At 43.7% G+C, this 25,195-nt stretch overlaps 1 protein-coding gene across 2 annotated transcripts in view; it reads right to left on the reverse strand.

Annotated features, from left to right (window-relative positions):
* Nucleotides 1-19,446, reverse strand: part of tmcc1a (transmembrane and coiled-coil domain family 1a) — a 69,034-nt gene extending 49,588 nt beyond the window's left edge. Inside the window, exons 1-3 of one of the 2 annotated variants that reach the window (XM_080444989.1) lie at nt 19,389-19,446; nt 5,208-5,258; nt 1,301-1,611 (exon numbers count right to left, since the gene is read on the reverse strand). In XM_080444989.1, coding sequence (XP_080301115.1) covers nt 1,301-1,611; nt 5,208-5,214 — 318 coding nt within the window. In that variant the 5' untranslated portion in view covers nt 5,215-5,258; nt 19,389-19,446. The remainder of the gene's footprint in view (nt 1-1,300; nt 1,612-5,207; nt 5,259-19,388) is intronic. The other variant, XM_080444990.1, reaches the window with a different exon arrangement.
* Nucleotides 19,447-25,195: the final 5,749 nt, after the last annotated feature.

Raw genomic sequence — 25,195 nt, forward strand, 5'->3', positions numbered from 1 at the left:
AGTAGGGCCAATTAGAAAGGAGAGGAAAATTGGGGGAAATCTATAATAATTATAATATTATATAATATATACAACATTTTATTTCGAATGCATGTCATTATTGTCAAAATCTATTGCATTTAATAAGAAAAATTCTAAAAGATACGTTTTTGCCACCATTTCACAATAGGGGGCTATTTGGGGGTCCCTGACTGGCATGGAACAGTTGGGGAACCCTGACTTATGAGATAGAGATATAAATACAATGTACACACTCTGGGATATGTAGTATGTATTTCCAGTGGATGAGCAGATGTACCGAAAAATTGCTGTCTACACAGTATCTCCACTGCTCAATGCATTATGATAAACCTGCTGTGAGAGTGTGATGGGATATGTTCGTGGAAGCATTCAGCCAAAGGCTAAAAGATAAAATATTCTAAGAGGAAATGCATTCATTTCGGCAGGGGAAAGTGTGCGTGTGTGACTGTGTGTGTCTCTGTTTGTGTTTGTGTGTGTGTGTGTGTGTGTGTGTGTGTGTGTGTGTGTGTGTGTGTGTGTGTGTGTGTGTGTGTGTGTGTGTGTGTGTGTGTGTGTGTGTGTGTGTGTGTCTCCACATCTGGCTCGAGCCTGAATAAATGCTGTTTGTGCTCATGGGAGATTAGAGGACGGAGGACAAAATATGCATGCATATAAACAAACACGATTTCCCTCCATCTGAGAACAAAAAAGCACTTACATTACTACTGGATCAGAGTACTGCTGGCCCCAACAGACAAAATGATCAGAGTTCTGCTGTCCCTGACAGACAGAATTTCATGATAGAACAAAGCAGCAGAACACCATGCTCCTTGTGAGTTGCGAGGAACAGAGTTCAAATCCGACTGCTGTCCTTATACGGTCCTTGTTGACCGGGAGCGTGACGAATAAACGATCCGAAAATGCGTCTGCGAATATTTCATGCCTCATTCATACACAACTGATGCTTTTAATCAACCTAAATTCAAAAAATCATTACGCTGCTTTATTGCTGCATAATATCCGCGTTCTGCGTGGATGCTCTCATGGCACAAATATTTATTGCACAAAATATACCATTACTATCTACACAGTAAAACCCTCAGTGGTAATTTAACTCTTGAGAGAAATATGAAACCAAATATGGTTCATGTGTCATGTTTGAAACTATTATTGTAATACATGAAAAAAAAAGCAGAGCGCCTAACCTCAAGTTCAACCCACAGTCAGAGACAGTTCAGGAGACACTGATCCCATCCCACCCATGTTATTGAAAATATGATTGACAGCTGCTGGCACTCACCCGGTCGGCCTCGTCCGTCGACTGGTACCCCGACGACAGCAGCACGTCGCTGGGCGGGTGTCCGGGCTCCGGGCCGCTGGGCGCGGTGTCCGAGGTGGAGGAGGATCGGCGGCGGCGGCTGGTGTGCTGCTGATGCTGCGGATCGTGGGTGTGGCGCCGATGGAGGGCCTGGGGGCTGCCTCTCAGGAGGGGGTTGCGGTCTCCGCTGCTGGACCCCGACCCGGACCCCGTCCCGGCGCCCTTGCTGCGGCTGCGGCTCTGCAGGCTGGTCCCCCGCCTCATCGTGCCCGCGGGGGCCGAACCCCGGCCAGCTGGGGAGGGAACCACAGGAGCAGAGGGGGGGTCAGAGTCAGGAGGAGGACAGCGGGACGCCTGGGCGTCCTCGGGGGCGGAGGGAATGCTGCCGGCGGACACCACCGAGGAGGAGGAGGAGGAGGAAGAGGAGGAGGCGATGGTGGCGGAGCGTGCGAGGGGCAGGCGCCTGCGTTGCTGTTGGAACAGCAGTCGGAGCCCCTGGCCGAAGACCCCCACGCTCTCCCTGGCACTTTGGCTAATCCTACGGAGAGAGGGCGGCTCTGACGAGGACAAGGCCCTTCTCAGGGTCCCGTGGCCCTGTGGACCCCTTGAGGTTTCCCTAGCCCCGAGGCCTGAACCTAAATCTGAACCCGCGCCCTCTGATACCCTCTGACTGTTGCCCCCCCGTTGCATTTGGCCCCCCGCCCACCCCTCTTGAAGGGAACGATGGGGCCGTGCAGTTGGTAACATACAGTGGATGGGTAACAGAGAGGAGAATCACTTCCCTCTCTATCTGGCCTCTATGGGGGATTCGGGAGTCATCTTGTCCTGACCTTGTCCTGTCACCTGTGTGGTGACTGGAAAATAACATGCATAGTAGAAGACTGCAACACAGCAGAGTCTGAGAGGAGAAGGAATGAAGAAGTGGGGGTTTCTGGGAGAGGGTCATCAGCGGTCAAAGGCACGCGTCCACAGAAGAAGCATGCATCACTGAATCAGGAACAAGTAGCCATGCTGGTCTAAGCACAGAGAGAGAGGAGATGAATTATGAGATGCTGGAATGTAGCCTGGACCCTGAATCGCTATAGTTTTCATTTTCACTCCTTCTCGCTCATTAATCATGTGACTTAATTTGGATTTCATGATTCATGAGTCCAACAGTGGATTCCTCTGTTGGAGGCGGTTGCAGAATAACACGCATTCTCTGGCACACACACTCACATGCTCACTGTTAGTATGTGCTTACAATGTACACATGTGAGTACACAGCAACTCTTTGCTACAGTGATTTATCAGGAACAATCCAGCCTGAGGTTTGGCCAAAGGCACTCCGAAAAGCTTCCCAAGGCAGCAGCTGTACTTTAGTAGAACCTTGGGTTGATTTATTTATGGTCATAATATAAGTCTAAATATTGTCCATCAGTTTATGTGTTACATCTGTGGTCTGTCATCGAGGAACCAGATGGGTTTGTTTGAAAATCATACTTTCATCACATAAATGAATGCAAACAAAGCAGATTCTGACAATGTATAAAAACAAGCCCTGGTACGTTGTTTTTGGGAAGTGAAATTACGATAGGTTAGTGACTACACTACCGCCTGTAAGTGAAATAGGCAAACAATAAGAAAAGGAAAAAAAGGAGAACAGAACTCACCAAGACAGTGAAAAGATTTTATATCCAATATTACAATTCACTAATGGGAGGACTGGCCGGCCGGCAGGCGGGCGGACCACGGCCACGTCACTATGACTCAGACATATAACCATAAACAAACCCGATACGCCCATATATACAGTAGGCATGTCACTATGACTCAGACATAACCATAAACAAACCTGATACGCCCATATACCATAAAGGCATATATGGAGATCCAGTTGTCCAGAGCCACAGATCCGACCACTATGGGAACGACCGACTTCAAACTCGGCGCGCGCATCGGCAAGGACCTGAGTGAGTGCTCCTGAGGGTGTGTAGTTCGGATATGCGGTTATCTAGAACCGCTAATCCGACCGATATGTCCATATATAGGCATATAGATATCCAGTTGTCCAGAACCACCGATCCAACATAGGAGGTGTGATAGCTGCGTAGGCCAAACCTCTAGTTAGCCTACATATACAAGCAGAAAACGCAGCACTCTGCACGTGTTATCAGCTTGCCCGCTGTTGCTGTGGGTTATGGAGCTGGCAGTAGTCACTGACATGTTCAGGTTTTTGGTACGCAGCATTGGACAGGTTATCACGTGGGTGAAATAGACTGTCTCCCTCTCTCCCACTTTCCCACCCTCTTTCCCTCTCACTCTCAGGGCCAATCCCAATAATACCCCCCCCCCCCCCTTCAGCCTACCTCTTGGCACTGCCCCTCCATTACAGTATGTGGGTTCACATGTAGGTTAGGGTGTCCCGTTCCTTTTGCGAATCAAGGGGTAGGGGCCATCTACCCCTCCAAGCGTCCCTCCGTCTGTAGCAAATTCAAATGCGAGCTTCAAACCGAAGGAGAGTGTGAACAGAGCTTTTTGCAAATAATCATGGCAACGTTTAAAAATCCACTGGAATATCTTAGTTTAATGTAGATGTAAAGGAATATGTCTATGATCTTTCAGCATTTCACAAAATCGCGATGTCAATAGAACTCTAAACGAGGAGTGACAGTTATTTCCATGTCGCGTGTATGATATGAAGCTTGAAAAATAAACCAACACCACACCGTTCATCTGATATCAGTGCCCGTCAGAAAGGTATATGGAGCGGACTAATGCTTATTCATTTCTCTGTTGTATGTGTTGCTCGCCAAAAATAGATGTGACGACAAATTGTGAGCTTGTTGATATTTTCAGCAAGCATCACTGCTGTAAGGCTTAACATCACACTGAAATAGATGATGTGAAAACAAGCATCCTGGTTATTGTCAGTGTATTAATCTGTGTTCTGTCCTGAAAATGGGTTCAACTGGCTTCAGAATCCAGAACAGGATTAGGCAACTAATACAATTCTGAGCAGAAAACAAGGAAGGATTTACAAAGTGACCTGTTATATTTGCCATATAACAATAATATAATTGCCATGATGTAATTTCATCTTCATCACAGTTATAGTTCATACTGGACTGCCAGGCCAGAAAGCAATATTATTTGTTAGTAATACGTTACTGACACTACATGTTACAGATAAAGATGATGGACAATATTTGGACTTCCTGTAGACGTAGCTACACGAGTTAGGTTCCACCAAAGTTCGACACTGCTTTAACTCTTTAAGACTGGGAACGCATCTGCGTGTCATTTTTAGATTTCGTTGGGCTATTCAAAAATAGCAAATATACAAGCTCATAGCTCTGCTATTTTTTAAAAATCATGAAAAGTTGTGCAAATATTTTCTTTTTTTTGCCGGACATTTGTAACTCAAATCTTTGCTTCTGGGGGTTCCTGGAACTAAATATTTTACAAATGTTCGCTTTAAAAAATACATAATCCAAGATTTTGCCATGAATTTTCAACATTTTTCAAAAATAGCAGATCTACAAGCTCATAGCGCCGCACTCGGTGCCGTGCTATGAGCTTGTATATCTGCTATTTTTGAATAGCCAAAGAAATCTAAAAATGACACTGAACAATGGGTTAAAGTCTCATGAAATGCAAAATTCAAATAATGTTTAGTGAGCGAATGTACTGCTGTACATGAAAGTGAGTCATTCCCACGCACCAGGATCCAGGCTAACAGGGATGACACACAGACTGCAAGATATAGTACAAAAGGTTGTGTAAAGCAGACAGACCCATGCAAGCTGAGAGAGGGAAAAATACATGACAAATGTAGAGGTGGAAATACAGAGAAGAATGATGAGAGAGAGAGAGAGAGATAATGGACAAATTAAGTGGAAAAACCCACCTACCATCAGCCCAACTGGCAGCCTAGTCAAGACTCAGTGTCCTGGATTACCTGAGAGAAAGAGACAGAGAGAGAGGGGGGGGGGTATAATCAAGTCAATATCTCATAGAAATCACTGAACTTTAGTAAAAAAAAAAAAGATCTGTCGCCTCCTGTTGTGGTCAATAATCACTTCCTCCATCAGCTGTGAAAATACGGGTTTACATCTACTGTAGCTGCCCATCAGTGTGGCATGAATCATAATAGTGTGTGTGCGTGCGTGCGTGTGTGCGTGCGTGTGTTAACTGTGTTTAGACAGATGGTAGGTTTGATGTTTACCTGGTATCCTAGTTTCTCTGAAGCACTACATTTTCTTTTTCCTTGCTCTCTACTTATGTGACCATTTTACCCTGTCATTTGTTGACGAGGATAAGTCGCTAAGATAAGAGTGTCTGCTAAATGCTTCAATTGTAAATTGCGTGTGTGCGCGTGCGTGTGCGTGTGTGTGTGTGTGTGTGTGTGTGTGTGTGTGTGTGTGTGTGTGTGTGTGTGTGTGTGTGTGTGTGTGCTACTGTGCTTCCGCCGGGAGCTCATTTGGTGTCCCTAAAGATGTCCCCTCCTTACCTACTAGGGACCAGGGTTTCCACTCAAAAAAGCCAACCAACAGTTATCACAAACAAAACGGAAGACTTTCCTTTAAGCCACTACACATGATTTTATACACCCATATCATAGAGAATATACAGAATTAATTCATTCATTAATACTTTTTTGTAAAACTGACTCGGAGCCAATTATCAAAAGACCAACAGATTTTTAACAGGAAAACATGACGTGATGATGATGTCATGTGTTTCAGAAAGGTTCTGTTAAAAGTCAATTGTTTTTGGCAAGCAACTGAAAGTGACACAGCTGTGTTGCAAAATAATTAGGCTTTACACAGTGGGGGAAAGTACTAAATACTCAAGGACAGTTACTCGAGTACAATTTTATGGTACTTTACTTGTGTATTTCCATTTGTTCATACTTTATATCTTCAATATAAAGTATCTCTAATATACTACATCTCATTTTGCTTGTTGTACTTTTTACTCCAATTATTTGACAGCTTCAGTAACTTGTCACTTTGAAGATTTTATATTATTATAACAAAACACCCATTGACTGATCAATTCTGATGTGTTATTATAGGTTAAGCTACCCAGGAGCACATAAAGTACTGTAATTAAAATCAGATCCACCTTTACCAGCTGCAACATTTAAGTGATCAACACATTAATGCATTATTATATTGCCATCATGAATATGGGTCAGTCTGCATAATTTACATTCGGTAATACTGTAGGTATATTTTGATCAATACCTTTGTACTTTAAGTCAACATTTTAATGCAAGACTTAACCCTCTAGACTTAGCAAACTGGACTTGAGTTGGTTGTGTACTTGGACCGCTTTTTTCCTGTCTACAGCAAATGTCTTCGCTTCACGATACGCAGTGTGCTTGTACTGTGATCTGCTATTTTTAGCTAATGTCCCCCCCCTGGTTATGGATGCTGGGGTTCAAGTGGTTAAGTAAAATATCTGAGCACTTCTTTCATCACTGGCTTTACACCTAACCTACTAATGTAAAGTAAAGTCCTGTGGCAAACTGAAGAAGCACAGAGGACAGCTGATAAAACAACGGGTTCGCCCCACAGGAGAGGTTATGTGCTTCGGTCACATATAGTCAGTCAGCGTTAAGTCCCTGTGGTGCCTGCCCTGGCTGGCTGGCTTTAAGTCAAATTGGGCTGCCCCCCACTGACACAGCAACCAATGACCCAGCAACATCCATCCACAGACACCCTGGAGACAGAGGTTCTACATGCAAACCATGTTCCTTCAGCTGTAGTACAGAGTCAACATGAATAATAACACGCAACTCATGCACACGCACAAGAATGTCATCCATAGCAAATGTAGCTGTGAGAAGCCCTGGCTCAAGAAAACGTCCAACCACAAAAATAATGTATCATCTTTAGTTAAACCAGTGGTTTTCAACCCTTTTTCATATCAGGGTCCATTATTTATTGGGCATTTGAGTCACGGACCACCGTTTGATGAGATTTAGACACTCTTAATATTTTGTTATCATTAGATACGATTTTGTCCACAATTCCATTCTGTATTGATGCAGTACCATAGGATAGATAATAACAGGCAAACGTTGATCAAAATAACAATTCTTTAATTAAGTAATGTAGATGTTTAACATTAATTTAACACTTGAGAGCGTACAATGAAACCAAATGGACCCGTAGGGGTCCATTTGGTTTCATTTTGCGCTCTCAAGAGTTAAAGATCTATAAGGGTCCATTTGGATACCAACTCTTCATCATTTAGCTGGGGACCACCTGGAACCCCCTCAAGGGCCACTGGTGGTCCCCGGACCACTAGTTGAGAACCACTGAGTTACACTATAAATGTTCCAGTTCCAATCTTGGAATCTGTATCCTGTATGAGTTCTCCATCCTGATTGGATAAAACTAGTATACCACCTAGGCTGTCCTGGACATGCATTTACTGTTCAGTAAAAGAGCTGGAGAGACTCCCGTTACTGAACAAACACTGGATTAAACTTTAACTTTTTAACTTTTAATTAACTTTGGATCGTGACCCCCAGGTCACGGGAAGGTGTCAGTGGCTCACCGCCACCTTCTCGCAACCTGGGGTCATTTTTCTTTTTTCAGTTGGGATAAAGAAGGTTTCCCTAACTTTATTTTGATCAAATATAAAGATGCATTGTAAATGCTTATAGGGATGGGATGATAATAGTTATTATTGTTTATCGTGATAAAAACATGCTCTCAATAATCGTATCGCAGAGATTTAAATTTATCGTGAAATTGTCCTCCATCATACTCTAGGATGAATTAGCTTTTGTTGAGCTGCAAATTCAGTACCAATTAAACCCTCTATACTTGATAAAACGGACCTGTAAAGAACGCATTTGGTACGCTCTTATTTCCCTCTACAGAAATCGATTCACCAAAAATAGCAGCTTTAGAACAATAGGATAATATTTATCTTATAAGTGTGGGGTCGGCAAAAATATTTCCCCCCATAAAAGGTGGTCGTGGTATTAAAAAAGTGTGATAACCCCTGCACTGTAGTAATGTTTGCTATGAGAATATAGACCTACTTAACACTTATTTTAACAAAGAAATATCACTTATACTCCCTTTAATATAGCAGCAGCAGCAGCAGCAATAATAATCAGTTGGATGTGAGTGTTGTGTGTATCATTAAGAGAACAGGTGATCTGAAGGTACACACACACCGTCTGTGTTAAGCAGCAGCACTAGAGTCTCCAATTAACTTTGAGAGGTCCATTTTTAATTCAACACTGTGTAAGTCTATTGCTATGTTTTGAATGTTTCTTTCATGTGAAACTGCTGGCCAACTGGATGTCCCTCTTGAGGGACAATAAAGGTGAACGTGAACTTAATCACAGAATGTTACAGTGCTGCTCCCTCTAGTCTGTGATGCAAATACTGGGGTGCCGCCGGAATACTAATAATATTTAGAATTTATCAATATCACTTCAGTTTAACACCTTAGACCCTCTATACTTAGAAAAATGTACTTGACTTGCACTGTACTTGGTGCGTTATTTTTGCTCTGCACCAAATCTCTTCGCCAAAAATAGCAGATCTACAAGCTCACAATGCGTTGTGATGCGTTGTGAGCTTGTAGATCGGCTATTTAGGGATGATGGGGTTCAAGTGGTTAAAGTTATTCGCAATCTGTCCTAATGGAAACGGATATTCTCCTCGTGACTGTATCTTAGGGGGGAAGGATTTACATATTTACGTACCGTAATATGACATAAATGTAAGGTGCTACCAAGTAACTGTAAATGTAATTCAGGGGTGACGTGGATGAAAAACATATTTACAGGGGTGCCCTGAGCCAAGAAAGTTTGAGAACCTCAGGTCTAGACAGTAAAATCCTCAGTGTTAATGTTAACTCTGAGTGCATACAAATGTAACCTTCTGGGTCCATTTGGTGCACACACGCACACACAGAAACACACATGCATGCACTCACTCACAGACAATCTTTCACTCACTCACACACATGTGCATGCATGCACGCACACACAAACAAACATGCTCACTCACACATATGCAATATCACACTCACTCACACACACTTATTCACTCGCAAACACGCACAGCCTGGCCTGTGTGCACACGCACGCGCACACACGCACGCACGCACGCACGCACGCGCACACACACACACACACACACACACACACACACACACACACACACACACACACACACACACACACACACACACACACACACACACACACACACACACACACACACACACACACACACACACACACACACACACACACACACACACACACACACACCTTTTTTTTTACTGCCGCCATCCATGAATGGTGATTGATAGTGATGTAGTGATGTAGATGGATTAGACACACGTGAGTTAATCTTGTCCTGAGGGCTGTTCTATCATCCAACATCATGTTAGTAAATCCTCTGCTTCATGCAGCCTGCAGGGCTGATGGGATCCAATCACGCAACACTACCAGAATGCTTTCTGCATTGTCTACCGTTTTAGATTCTAACTAAATCCTCTTTCAGGAGCCTTTAGAGGACAAAGCACTATAGTCGGACATGACCTGTCTGTGTGTGTGTGTGTGCGTGTGCGTGTGTGAACATAGTGCAGTAGTGCAGTAGAGTAGACTGCTTAATTTCTAAATAGTAGAAAATAGACAATCTAAGCTTGCAAAGTGTTTTGGGGCTTAGAATCGGTCATATTTTCAGCATGTGACATATTAGGTGAAAAATATTCGCCTATAATGACATGCCCAAATTAGGGACGCCAGGTTGACAGTGGTTAAAAGATAACATCACACAGCAAAGCGTGTGAATTCTATACTAACAATTCCTGCTGTAAGCAGCATTGCTGTTGAGCACAGGTTTTATACACGTGGCGTGCTGATTCTGCTGAATTAGCATATTGCTTTGCTGGGTTTTCAGTTTGTTTTTTAGTTTTTCAGGGTTCTGGATCAAAGCAAGGGAATCAACCCATTCAACCTACAACAGGACGAACTGAAATAATGAATCGAAACAAGAGGATAACTGCAAATCTCAACCACATTAACCCTGGCATCCCTATTTTGGAGCATGGAATTTTTAGTGGTTTCTTCCTCCATACCAGTTGACCGCAAATAAAATACACTGTACAGACCCTTCAGCTGTCACAATATTTTCAGTTGTTTCTGTAAATCTACGCTATCGGAACTAAGAGACAATTGTTTGTGAACACTGCACACACAGAGCATTCCCAGAAACGTTCTAGTGACTGGACGTTCGCTCGCTGCGGCTCTGTAGCTGTAGCTGCAGCAGCAGCAGCAGAAAACAGAGGGGCGATTATCAGAGTCAACAGGTGTCAGCACCAGCCACCATGAGTCAGCATGTTTCTCCCAATCACTGCTGCTCTGTCAAAGGTGGACGAGCTGCGACCCCGCGGACAATGGCCTTTCTGGAACCTTGTCAGGCTTGCATCCTGATAAACACACTCGCGCACACGTACGCGACTACGCGTGTGTGCAGGCGCTCGCTCATGACCTTGTCCCTATAGCTCTGGCTCATTCCATTCAGATGAGCTGTGGGTCTTCCTGTGCTGGTGCCATTGTCTCAGAGACATGCTGAATGAGAGGGACACAGACAGCACACTGGTGTGCACACACAACCCCCCCCCCCCCCCCCCCACACACACACACACACACACACACACACACACACACACACACACACACACACACACACACACACACACACACACACACACACACACACACACACACACACACACACACACACACACACACACACACACACACACACACACACACACACACACACACACACACACACACTCTCTCTCGCGCTCTCTCTCTCTCTCTGAGTTACAAATGGATAAATTATCACTGAGGATTTTACTGCTGGAGATTATTAGTAAAATGGACAGCAGAGCATGCAGGTTACATAACTAAAGATAAATAATGGCACATACTGTGTATTAATTACTGTGATAGATTCTTGACAACTGCCATCTGGTTAATTCTGGCTTTGTTTAAACAAGCAAATCCATAAGGTATGGTAGTTACAAATGTATTACAATATGAGAAATGCTGGCAAGTGTTCACACTGCCTCCCCATAAAAGTAGATTATTCAATAGCTTGCATCAGACATGCTATTAAGTTAATAGAACCCTGTAGTGTTAATTAAAACCATCCATTATCATTATTAATAATGGCAGATTAAGTACCACAATTACAATAGCACAAGCAACGGCTCAAGTAGTGAACCTGACAATCTGAAATTTAAGATTAATTCCACGAAAATAGCAGATTTACAAGCTCACAGCGCAAGCTTGTGTGGTGTGATTGAGGAAAACAAGAATGTACAAATGTATGGTAGAAAGATTATACATAAAAAAATATATTATATAATTTCAGAAAATATCAGCCCGGTTGTTTGAGTCCACAGTTCTGCCTGACATTTTTTCTGTCCATTTTACTCCACATAAAAAAGCTTCAAACTCTCAGCCAAAAAAAAAGAAGAAGTGTGGTGATCACTCCGCCCGCGTTCTGTGACAACTGAAGCAGCCATGTTGTTGTTCATTGTTGAACCATACTGTAGGTTGACTCAAAATATGGCCATAGCTTAGACAAGACTGTACAGTGTTCTAGAAGAGAGGCTACGATTTGATGTCTAACAGACCAGCCTTTGTTCCCCCAGAGCCACACAAACACACACACACACACACACACACACACACGCGTGCACACGAACACACACACACACACAGGCCCCATCTCTGCTCTTTGTGCTGGGGCCTCTTTCACTGACCGACACACATCAATAAGACGGGAATTAGGCCAGAGAGTTCACACTGCGCTGTTTGAGTGTGTGTGTGTGTGTGTGTCTGTGTGTGTGTGCACTGTGCATGCATGGATGCTTGCACGTGCGTGTCTGTGTGTGTGAGACAGAGACAGCGAAATATAGGGTTAAAGAAAGAGTTTAAACGCGTATACATTAGTGTGTGTGAGCGCACGGCAGCACGCCTTCATGTGTTCTCTTTGACCGATGGAAATGTTACAATATCTCATTCTGCAGCTGTATAATGACAGCACAGGCAGGAAACAGGAACAATCGTTATTGTATTTGTGCGTGTGTGTGTGTGTGTGCGCGCGCGTGTGTGTATGTGTGTGTAGGAGGGTTGGTGGCTGTGGGGCAGCGGTTAGGGCAGAGAATGGCAGTGTCAGTTCTTCCGATAGGCCGGAGACGTCTTCACCAAGCTGCAAATGGTATGATAAGTATGCAAGAGACGCGTGTGTGTGTGTGTGTGTGTGTGTGTGTGTGTGTGTGTGTGTGTGTGTGTGTGTGTGTGTGTGTGTGTGTGTGTGTGTGTGTGTGTGTGTGTGTGTGTGTGTGTGTGTGTGTGTGTGCATGTGTGCGTGTGTGCGTGCTCTCTTTCTGTTGTGCTGTGCCTGGCAGTGCAGTGTTGAACAGGTAATATGACGAGGTGAATCAATAGCTGTAAAACGCCCAATTCTGCTGTCTATGGAGCCCTCTACCATCTAGGAACTGGACAAACCAGAATATACACATACATACACACATACTGTACCGCTTATGACCTGGGTGTTGTTAACCCACTGATATAAAAGAATCACAGAGTCTAGTCTAGAACAGAGTCTAGACTCTAGTCTAGTAGAGATTTTTTTTTTTTTTTGCATAATTCAGCAGCTGTATGGGAACTGACAGGTGCTGAAGTATGTTCCTTTCCTTTAACAGGTCCGTTCATGAAAGTCCTTACGGTCTTGTTTCCAATGAGGGCCTGTGAGCAATTAGGGGTTAAGAGTCTTGCTCAGGGACAAATTTCATTTCATCGACACATTTGCTGGCCTGGCCTGGAATCGTACCTGGGGCAACCAGGGCCTCTGGCTCCCTAGGCGGGCTCACTAACCACTCAGCTATGGCCGCCCCTAAGTCTGTTTAGATCCTGACCTAACAAGGGGTCACAGAAGGGGACAGGACTACCAAATGTTGTTGTTACTACCGACTTACACACAGGTATTTTTCCCTGGTAGAGGAAGCAGAGAATGTAGAGGCATACCGTACGGAGTGTGTCAAGCCCCATAACTCGGCCCCCACAAAACTAACCTGAGAGGCGTTTACTGGGGGCCAGGCCTCCGGCTCATATTCCACCAACTCTGGTAACAAATCATCCTCCTCAGCCGTCAGGTTGGGAAACCACCTGCATGGCTGCTGAAATCTCATACCGGAGATTAGGTCAAAGACAGACAGAGATGACGAATGGCGACGCGTGTGCGTCAGCGTTTCTGCGATCAAAGTGACCTGAGCTGCTGTGAGGTTATTCGGCCACAGGGCATTCTGCCCCTTAGCGGTGCCAGCGACAGGTGAGACCAACTTAAATGCAATACCACATAAATAATCTCCCATCAGCACCTATTTAAATAGTCCTCTAGCCCTCTGTCGGGTCCCTCTGAGCACAGGCAACTGGACACCTCTTTGACCCACTAGCAGGGGCTAGTAAGGATCGGTACGTACTGTATGAGCTGTGGTACTGAAGCTTGCACTGGGAGACCAGGGCTGGGAGCCAACACGTCGATATTGGGCCAACAACCTCAACTTAACACCATGGGAGCAGACCATTGAAGGATACTCTTCTATCCTGACCCCCGAACCACAATAATATCCAACCTTTGCTATACTAGGCAAGAAGTACTCAGATTCTTTTTTTACGTAAGTAAAAGTAGCAATACCACAGACACGAGATACAGATTCAAGAGCTACACCATGTATCAACATGATGCTACGTACAATATCTCCTAATACTGTTCTGTGTAACATTGTGAAACCGGAGCGCGTCATTGGAACACATTGAGAGTTCCAAGAGAACATTGAGTTCTCCACCTGCTAGGCTAGATTTTGGCCAGCAACAGAACATTAGTGGTTAAGAATTAGGTGAATTTTGTTCACAATCACAAGCATATCATTAAAGCAATAAGACACCCGAGGCCATGATATATTTGCGAACGCGGAAGCCTCCGCCCAAGTGGAGCCTACTATGAAACTCTGCTCGGCTTGTGTGTGTGTGTGTGTGTGTGTGTGTCTCTGTCTGTGTGCAGTGCACTGCCTGGGTGCGGCCGACAGAGTGCGCCAGAGTGCAGCTACAGTCAAAACACACACACACACACACACACACACACACAAGTCCGTAAATACACAATATTTTCGAGCTGCGTTCGCTTCCAGCGTTCGCGCGTCTTACTTGTGTATTATACCACGGCTACAGGCAGTTTTATGACACTCCAATAAATGTAGCCATGATATAATCACAATATACCACAGCCTCTCGTATATTACTGCTTACATATTTGTAAGGCAAGGTGACCTCTGCCATTGTATCACTATCAAGGTCAGATGAGCCTGACATGGATGATCTAATGCGAAAGCGTATCTGTGATAAATACAAACTTGTTGGCATACCGATTAATAACTGCTGTAGGATTACTTAAATTTGTTGAAATAATCCCCCGAACGACAGCAGACAAATTATCGCATGTGTGAAATGCTGGCTTAAGTTTGAAAGCCAAGTTGAAAGCGAGTGTTTGAACTTCTGTGACACAGCATGACCCCGGCTTCTCTTCTGCTTCTTGGCTACAGGCAGGAAGAAAGCAGAGGGAAGCTGGCAGCTCGTTGCCACTAGAAACCACAGCCTTTGAAAAGGAATTTCACCTTCATTCTGTAGTGTGGGAGTCTGTGATCTACTGGAGAGAACAGAGACATTGTGTTCAGAGCCTTAATCGAGAAATAAAAATAACTACTTTATTAGACGTTTATCATTACTGGTGATATTGGCAAACGGATGACTTTCTCAAGAGGCTCAAGAATTCTTTCAGTGTGTGGATTCTAAAATTAGCCACACTGAAGGGTGATTTATACTTAGTTGTGTGCCAGTGTAGCAGATCTACAAGCTCACAACGAGTCGCGTCACATTGTGAGCTTGTAGGTCAGGCATGCATGAGACATCTCTACTACTGCCCTGTGGTCTTTGCTACAGCAAAGCCATGCATGAACAGGAAGTAGGTGGATATACGCAACACAGATTGACATACAAGCTTAGTGATATGGACAAAATCAAATGATGATACTGTATACTGTATACTGTATACTGTATATCTTTTTTTTAATGAAATATTGTAAAAAATATTGTAAAAAATATCGATATTGATTCTAATGTTTTAGGACAATTGATAATGTTTTATTGTGACCAGAGTATAATACACACTGTCCACAGCCCTAATATGAGACACAGACTGAGTAGAAAAAAATGACACAATTTTATCAGGAGCATTAGTGAGGATCTATTATATGAAGATAGGTTGAAAAAAAAATGGGTGAAGTCGTCCTTCAAATGAAACCAGCAAAAGACAACACTTATTTCATATGACAATATTACAATATCCAAAATCCCGGACGATAGGTCTACAGTCTCATATCACAATCATATAGATACAGGTATATTGCACAGACCTAATTATTGACTTGCAGATATTGAGAACACGTTGTTTAAAATGTTACTCATTGCTTTGACAACATACTGTAGGTGTGTTCCCTGTCATGCTAGTAAGCTGAATTTAATTTATTTATTTATTTTAATTACATTTTGGTAACTTGTAAGTATCCCCATTGAGAAATTAATTCTCTGCATTCAAACTATTAGGAGCAGTGGAAGCCACCTAGGGGCACTCGTGAAGCAGTTAGGGGTTCTTGCTCAAGGGCACTTCAACACAAAGCCAGTAGGAGCCGGGGATTGAACCAGAGACCTTCCTGTTCCCACGCCCGCTTTACCTCCTGAGCCAAGGCCACCCAAGAAAAGTTCATTATGATTGTTCTTTTTATAGAAAGAACAAGAAAGAAAGAACGAAAGAAAGAAAGAAAGAAAGAGGGGGGAGAGAGAAAAAGAGTAGAGACCACCGTTGTAGATTAAAAAAGGACCATAAAATGAAACAGAGAGAGGAAAATGACTGCTTCCTTCCTGAGACACAGAAACTTCCTCCTGACTCACAGCTGCATTGACGCTGAGCCTTTGACTGGGCATCACTGAGCCAAATCACAATCTGCTATGATGCTGTGTAGACCCAGGGAAATTGAAAAGGAACACCCCTGTTAACACAGAGCCAAGTCAATTTATAGAAATTAGACTAACGTAATTCACGAATGCTCTGCCAAGTCCTGACCTTATACTGTACTCTATGCAACTACATAGTACATATACAACTACATCTGCAGATTCAGTCCATTTACGTACAGGCAGTTGCACCAAACCAATCCCATTACAGTATGCTATATTTACTATACATGTCAGCCTATAGCAATTTAGTTAACTATAGCCACAAACACTGTTCCTTCCTTTACAGACAAAACATTTCATATCACTATCAGCTTCAGCACTATACAATAGCAGTCTGTACCTGTAATGCTTAACTACTGTATATAACCCATCACATTTATAACTTTATAGAAACACACTAGGCGTTAAAATTGGCATCCATCTAAATGCTATATCTAAACTAAAGCAAACCATTTCTGTTGTATAAGAGGCCAGCTACTCGTGGTCCATTAATCAGCCGAGGGAAATGAGCCGAGCCAAATACTGAGCAGAACTTGTATTGGCTTCTGGCCGTGATCCAGGAGAAGCATATCTTCACAACATCCTTACCTTCAACAGTTCAACAAAATTAAGCATCGATCAGCTGAGGAGGCAACTCTGTGTGGGGTCGGCCTCAAGTTCCCTCAGCATTATCTTCCATCAGCCCTATATTCCCTCAGCTCAATTTTTCCTCAGCCCTGTGTTCCCTCAGCTCTATTTTCCCTCAGCCCTATGTTCCCTCAACCCTATGTCCCTTACCTCAATGGTCCTACAACTCTATGCTCCCTCAGCTCTTATGTTCCCTCAACATTATGTCCATTAGCTACTGTATATGTGGCAGGGGTTGGGGTTGGGGTTGAGGGAACATACGGCTAAGGGAACATACTGTAGACACGCTTCCCTCTGTGTCCTTAACACTTTCGGTTCCGTTTATTGTTAACCACTTTCAATCCAACATCCCTATTTTGGGCATGTCATTATAGGTGAATGTTTTCGTTTTGTTTTTTTGTTTAAAAGAAATCTTTACTGCACAAGCTCACAATGTGTTGCATCGCGAATCGTGAGTTTGTAAATCGTCTATTTTGGCTATTTTAGAAGTATAATAGGGCTTATATTAATATCAAATATTTAAATATTGAAGCAAGCAACTTAAAAACTGTCTGGGGTGTACAAAAAAGCCAGAGTAGGCGTTAAAATTATAGCTTGGTAAACCGTCCCGGTCGTGTTATTCACATTTCATTTTCATTCAGCAGAATGAAAATGAAATGAATGATTTAAATATTCCTACAGTATATAAACCCAGATTTCATTTTCATTCAGCAGAATGAAAATGAAATGTGAATTCCGCGACCGGGATGGTTTACCAGGCTATTAAAATGACCCCAGAAGTGCTTAAAGTGAAATAGCCCTTTAAGTGGTTAACCACTTAAACCCCAGCATCCGTATTGTGGGGAAAGCTTTCGCAGGAAAATAGCACACTAGTAGAGAGCCCTGAGGGACTCCGGTCAACCATATAGGGTTTTTAAGTGGTTAATGCAGCCCTGTGTTATTATTCATACACACAAACATACCTACTGTACATACATTCATACAAAACATACATCTCTCATATCAGCTCCTGACCAGGCAGGCACAACATGACTGGTTGTGGAAGAGAGGGGTGGGGGGGGGTTGGGGTGATGGTGGCGTCATCCTGGTGGTCTGACCAGCAAAGTGAGACATGAATGGCTGTGACGCTGGTGTCCTGAAGGGGCGGCCATGCCCTCGGCCGCTTAACCCAGTGTGGTGAACAGATAGTGGCATACAGCAGCAGTTATCAATTTCACTCCCTCTAATGCCCTGTTTATCCATGTGTGTGTGTGTGTGTGTGTGTGTGTGTGTGTGTGTGTGTGTGTGTGTGTGTGTGTGTGTGTGTGTGTATGCACACGCACTGCAGTCCCAAAAACAAATAACAGAGATAAGGGAGAGCCAGAGTATCAGAAAGGATGAGTACAACAAGTGAATGACAACAAGCCTTCAGTTCATAATCGTTATGCCAAGTTCCATCCTCCAGGCCAAATAGCCTTTTGGTTTGCATATACTGACAAAATGATAAACCTGGCTTGCAGAGCTCCCTTTAGTTGAAACTTGTGTAGCCTCCATTTAAATGTGATTATGTGCTTATATATTTGAGGGCCAAGGCCTCTGAGAGCCTAACACAGAAGTAGCCCACAAATGGAACTAAATAAAGCCTAAATTAACATCCAGGATTTTTACTGTGCACGTTAATCCGGTTTTAGGACTAACCTGTCCATTACAGTCCTGTTGAGGAGGCACCAGTGGAGGCGACTACACTGTCACAAATCACTGTATGCAGTGCTGTAAAGTAACTAAGTACATTTACTCAAGTACTCTACTTAAATGCAATTTTGAGGTACTTTTACTTTACTGGAGTATTTATTATTATATTTCGGCTATTTTCAAAAGATTTGTATGCATTTGAAAACTTGTGAAATGGGACATTCTGCATGATGAGTACTTTCTACTTTTGGTACTTTAAGTACATTTTGATGCCAATACTTTTCTACTTTTTTTGTATTTCTACAATAGGGTATTGATACTTTTACTTAAGTAACAAGTGTGAGCACTTCATCCATCACTGCTGAGATGCTACTTTATCAAACCACAGCCAGTCAGCCAATGACAGCAACCATAACACTTTGGAGTAATCACCCACCGCCGTAACAATGTAGCGGACACAGGTTGACAGACAGCGCTACAAGTACCGCTACTCTGAACACTCACACAACATCTGAAATGATAAAACATCTACATCGAAATCCAACAACAGACCATCCGCATGGCAATGTAAACAGCATTTGCCAAACCCAAGCACATCAAGGCAGGTGAGAGTGAGATCGTGCGAAATTGAAGTATTAAATCGGCACTTACATTACATGGGTGATGAGAAACTGTTGGATCTGTGGCTGACTGACGTCCACGATCACCCCACCCCTCTGTGACAGTTGTTCACCCTGCCTCCCACAATGAGCGGCGTTGCCAGGTTGTGTGAGAGAAATAAGCAACCAGGTCTAGGAAAACAAGCCCAAAAGAATTAAGCGACTACATAGGCCACATGAGCACTTTATACCTATAATGCATCCAAGCTCACAACTGCTATTTTCAAAAACAAAATCTTGAAGAAAATGTGAAAAATTTGGAATATTTTTGAAACATTTTAACAACACAAAGCTTGTATGGGGGTCCCTGGAAAATATGTTCAGATAGATAGGGGTCCGCAGAAGAATATATATTTATTTTTCCTTGACATGAAAATGATTGAGAACCACTGGTTTAAACAACATTAGGAAACAAGCCCAAATAAGCAACTACACTTTAGAAACAAGCCCAATTTTAGAACGACAAGCCAAAAGTCGCTTATAATAAGCGGACATGGCAACACTATCAATGACGTATGGTCATTGGACGGTAGAGGCGATATCCCATTGCCCGGGTGGACAGTCACGCTGTGATTGGCTGGTAAATTTACGATTCACCCTGCGGACTTCAGAGGGAGGTGGCCTATTTGCTTAGACAAGTTATTATTTTCTGTGTGAGACTTTTAAAGAATAGATATTCTATTCACCAGCTATCTCTATAAACTCTAACGTGTAAATGTAATTTACTAAAACCAACTGTTGCCTAACAACCAACTAGCCAATCACTGCATGGTTGTACTGTGTGTCCTCCGGGCTATGGGATTTAGACTAGGTGACTGGCTTGCCACAACTGTTGTGATCATAGATATATATAAAGGCTAGATGGCTCAAGGGGACGGCGCAAGCGTAGCTCAACCGCGGCCATCTTGAAACAGTCATTCATAACATTATGTCTATGGTGCATATACTTTGAAATAACCATAGCGTGCTCAATTGTCATCTGATTTTCAAACGGTTTGGTGTATTGTAAACACCAAAGATGTAGTTATGATACTGCATACTTATAATTATAATCATGTTTTTTTTTTTTTTTTATAATTTTATAATTTTATAATTTTATAATTTTATTACATCTTTGGTGTTTACAACACACCAAACCGTTTGAAAATTGAGCACGCTATGGTTATTTTAAAGTATATGCACCATAGACATAATGTTATGAATGACTGTTTCAAGATGGCCGCCATGTGGCAACGTCGTACTCCATTGGCCAGCAGCGCGGGTGAGTCATCTAGCCTTTATATATATCTATGGTTGTGATTACACAACTGAGCTGTACTGTCTGCCCACAGGGGAGAGATTTATGCAAGGGAACTGAAACTAGAATTAGATGATCTTTTAGCTTCTATTTTTCATAACAATACATACTATATGAATTGATATAAAAGTTGAATGAACTCAGGCCTACATTTTTATTTCAGTAAATTGCATTATAATACTATATGAATTGATATACTGACAGGCCTACATTTTTATTTTGGTCGATGGCATTAAAAAAGAGGACTACAGTAGTTCTGCATTTCACTGACCAGAGGCCTACAATACTCTAGCCTGGCATTAGCCAGACTGATAACGTGGATTCACTCACACGTTCCTCGTGGATCCACGTTATCAGTCTGGCTAATGCCAGGCTAACAATATTCCACCCACCTTACATTTCATAAGACTAATGAACTGTGTGGGTTCAATACAAACACAGCAACTTCTTTTGACAGGAATAGCCTACACTCTCACTTGTGGCAAATAGCACATGAAACACAAACCAAATCTCCTGTTGACAGAAAGGCGGTGGACATATTAATCATAATAACACATACCCCCCATGCTATATACAATAATACAACAAGAAAGGGCTGTGTAAGTCATTGGTTGCAGCCACCAGGACCTGAGGAAGCTGCAGGGGAAATAGCATTTATACATATGCTGCAGCGCTCGCTTTTGTGGTATTATGGGCAGAAGTGAAAGTGCTTTTGGAGGTTTGATGCTGTTTGATGCTGCACACACACAGGCGCAAGAGCTGGCAAAAAATTCTGGGAACTCAGATTACACAGACACAGACACACAGAGGATAATAACAGAACAATAACAAACACAGATGCACCCATGGCATGATGGGAAATCCCTACTCGGCTAAACTAATCGCTACACAGCCCCCACCTCAGGGGTTCAATGTCACAGTAACCCTTCTCACCCCCGGGGGACCTGTTGGCGAATGGTTAGGGCGCATACCACATGGGTACTGATGTGCCGTGGCAGACCTGTCACTCGTGGTTCAATAAAACCCTAAAGTCCAGTTTATAGACGACATACACAGAAATTACCGTTCACATGCGCAAGGCATTTTTATTGACAAACAAGGGAGATTCCCTCTATACTATGTGAATAAAAGATTAACGATATTAAAACAATACGACCTGATATATCACGAAGGCAATTCGCTCCACATCACAGTCTGCATGCAAACAAGCGTTCGGTTGAGCGCCTGGAGAATTCTGAAGTTCTTATCTATTACATTCAGTATATCAACGCTGTGGCTATCAAGGCCTTCCTTCTTACTCTATAAAGTATAGGTTGACGGCCCAAGGTTCCACAATGGACCATCAACCCCTCCTTGGGTACGAATTTAGTACCCACAACAACACAAGATTAAAATCTAAACAGTACTTTATAGCAATTATCATTTAGCATAACATATTGCATGTTTAAAAAAATCGGGTCCCATTTTTTTCTTTTTGAGTCATGTGAGCCGAGGAAAACCCTTTTCTTTGAAGGGGAAACTCTGAACTAGGCTGGGGCAGTCCCAAACCTACCATCTGGACATGAGCTCTTAATGGGGACAATCACACAACATTTGTCATTTGACTTCAATAAGTGTATTGCTAAACTTAGGGTCCCTCAGTGGGGCATTCCCACTGAGTTTTCCTTTAGAAGCAACTATTCTAACATGTTTATTATTATTTTCTCTTGTAAAATGTATGCATTTTTGTTTCTTCTTGTCCAATTCCTCTGGTTGAGGTGGTCACTTTTCCGAGCCCGGAGGAGGAGGTTCCGACAGAGCCCAAGACTAGGCCCCCCCCCTCCCCCAACCCATCCAGTGCCATTAACAAATGTACTTGGCACTGAATGAGCTAAGAGACGGAGGTCCCACTCCCGAGCCCCCCCGGGTCCGTACCCTCCTGGGGCCTGAGACCGGAGCCCCCCGTATTATACACAGGGGCCCCAACCCCCAAGCGCCAGTCAGATCCGTACCCTCCTTGAGGTCAAAAGTCGGGGCGCAGATGTCGTGCAGGGGTGTTCTTCGTCAAGTTCAGCATGGGGGCCCTGGTGGCGCTACGCTACAATGTTTAGGGGGTGTGAATTGGGATTCTTCTGTACCTTCTCTCTTCACTTCCCATGTGCGAAGGGCAACACAGCCTATACTTAATGTGCCTAAAGCTGCCAGGGAGATCGCTACGATCAGATTACGTCCCCCAACATTACTATCAAAATCAAAATTATTATGTATTCTGGGGTCGTTCAGTGGCCTTGGGCAGCATAGATGTAGGGCCGTGTAAAAATCTCTCCGTTTTGTCTCTCAATACTACATCTGTCACTAAAGAATACTCCATCTGATTACACTTAAGTCTTTCGAACCTCCCCACGGGGCGCAGTCCCAGGCTAGACCCCTTTCCACTTGAGGTCTACACCCAGGTCACCCTGGATAGAGAGTTCAAGTCTCCTGCTTCCCGGCGTCTTCTTTTCAAAGCCCACCGATCACAGGAGCATCACTCGCTTAGTAACTGTAGCACTCCGGCGGTCGCTTTCAGCTTGGGTACAAAACGTCTTCTTCAGAATGTCCCCGGTTCGACCCCCGGTCCGCCGGACTGTTTGTTGTGTCTCATTCCTTTGCCCTCTGTCCCCCTTTCCTGTCTCTCTCTCACTGTCGCAATCAAAATGAAGCAGAAATACTGAAAATAAATAATAATATTAAGCATTCTCACCCCAGCACAAAGTCCCAGAGGTGCAGGGGCGGACTTCTCTTCTCCCAGGGTCTCTGTGTTCCCTGGGAATGAATGTCCAGTTTGTACTAGGGGCCTTCTGCCTCCTCTGCCTCTTCTGTACTGGTAAGGGGAAGGTAAGGTGCCAGCCAGTCCTTATACGTAGACCATGTCTGATAGCTTGGCCAACACAATACATGGTCCAATACGTTATATACTCACTAGGAGTACCTGAAGTAGCATTTGAAACTCCTGGGGAGTCTCCAAGGAGGAAATCAGCAGGCAGACAAGCCTCTCTACCATATCACAGCTAGAAGGTCCTGGGTTCGATTCCCGCAGGGGACGCTGTGGGCGTGTTCTCTCCTCCGCGTCATCAGCGCCCATACCCTAGGTGGGGTTGGTGAAAGGGCCTTTCTGTGTGGAGTTTGCATGTTCTCCCCGTGTCTCCAAGGGTAGGTACCCTCACAAAAACATGCAGTAATCCTGGTCTCTATACTGCCTCCCCCTGGTCAGCCGGGGCGCCTGATGGAGGGGAAAGGAACTGGTTGGAATAACGTGTTCCTTCCACGAGTTACGTCCAACCAGGGAACCTCCCCCCTGTCGGGTGATAAGAAGCGGCTTGCTAGCTCTCATGCATTGAAGGAGGCATGAGCTCGGCTCTCCCTAGGCTGGCAGAGGGAGTGTAGCGCCCAGGATTACATAGACAATTGGCACTGGGTGAAAAAATGGGTTACAAGATCGTGGGATAAAAATTTAAGAGAGATTAAAAAAAAGCCTCTCTACCATGTGCAGGAAGAATGGAGTGCAGTTGGTAGAAAGAAGAGTTATCAGTTATGTTGTACACAAATTTAACCAGTCGCAGGTGGTCATCCCATTCACCTCCAGACACAGTGTTGTACAGAAGTTTTACCAACTAGTTCTTTGTGGTCCTGGTTGCTCATTCCACCATGGCATCTTTGACATACGCATTACATACGATGAATTACTCCTGTGAATTGATGAAGTATTCAATTTGACAAGGTCTGACTCGAATTGACGGCCTTGTGAAAACTCTGAGGTGCAACCTGGTGGCAGATGTTAATCTTCAAACAAACAGCCCGGATCGCTGGCCTAGCGGTCCGGGCACTTAGTCTTGTTGTTGGTTGCTTGTTAATCAGGAACTTCAGTGTGTACAAGTTGAGGTATTTAGTAAAGCTGAGGTACTTAGTTACCATCAGGTCTGCTGCAATTTTCTCAAAAGGCCTGGATGTTTTGCATAGGGGCCTGTTGGTGCGGCATGTGTGGTTGCCGTGCTTCACAGGATGTCTATTAAAGACACCAATAAGTTATGTCATGAGTGTCATGTAAGGCCAGAATCCTTTGACCTGATCCCCTTGTAATGTGTTTTGTACACTGTCCAGGGAACAGATGCCCATGTCAAGTTTGAAAAAAACTCATTCTGCAAGCTACAAGGGACTGCAGTCTTTAAAACAAGGTCACCCGGTGGGGGTCTGACTATTGCGACACAAGATACTGTCAACGATCCCACTGACATAGGAGGTGAAGTCTTTATTTACAGTGGCTTCAGTGTTCTCAGTCAGTCAAGGGGAATGTCTTATCTGTACTACCACTAGAGGTCAGTGGTGCACCGATGTCACAGTATCTGTGATTTCAGTGAGGCAAACATCTGGGCCTTCCAGAGAAGTAGCTGATGAACATTCCACATTATAATCATTGTAGCCAGATATTGGTCACATACAACTGTTCAGTTGTATGCATAGTTTTATTTTTTTTCACATTTGTT

This window comes from Gymnoscopelus braueri (genome assembly GCF_963280865.1).
Source record: "Gymnoscopelus braueri genome assembly, chromosome: 12".
NCBI lineage: Eukaryota > Metazoa > Chordata > Actinopteri > Myctophiformes > Myctophidae > Gymnoscopelus > Gymnoscopelus braueri.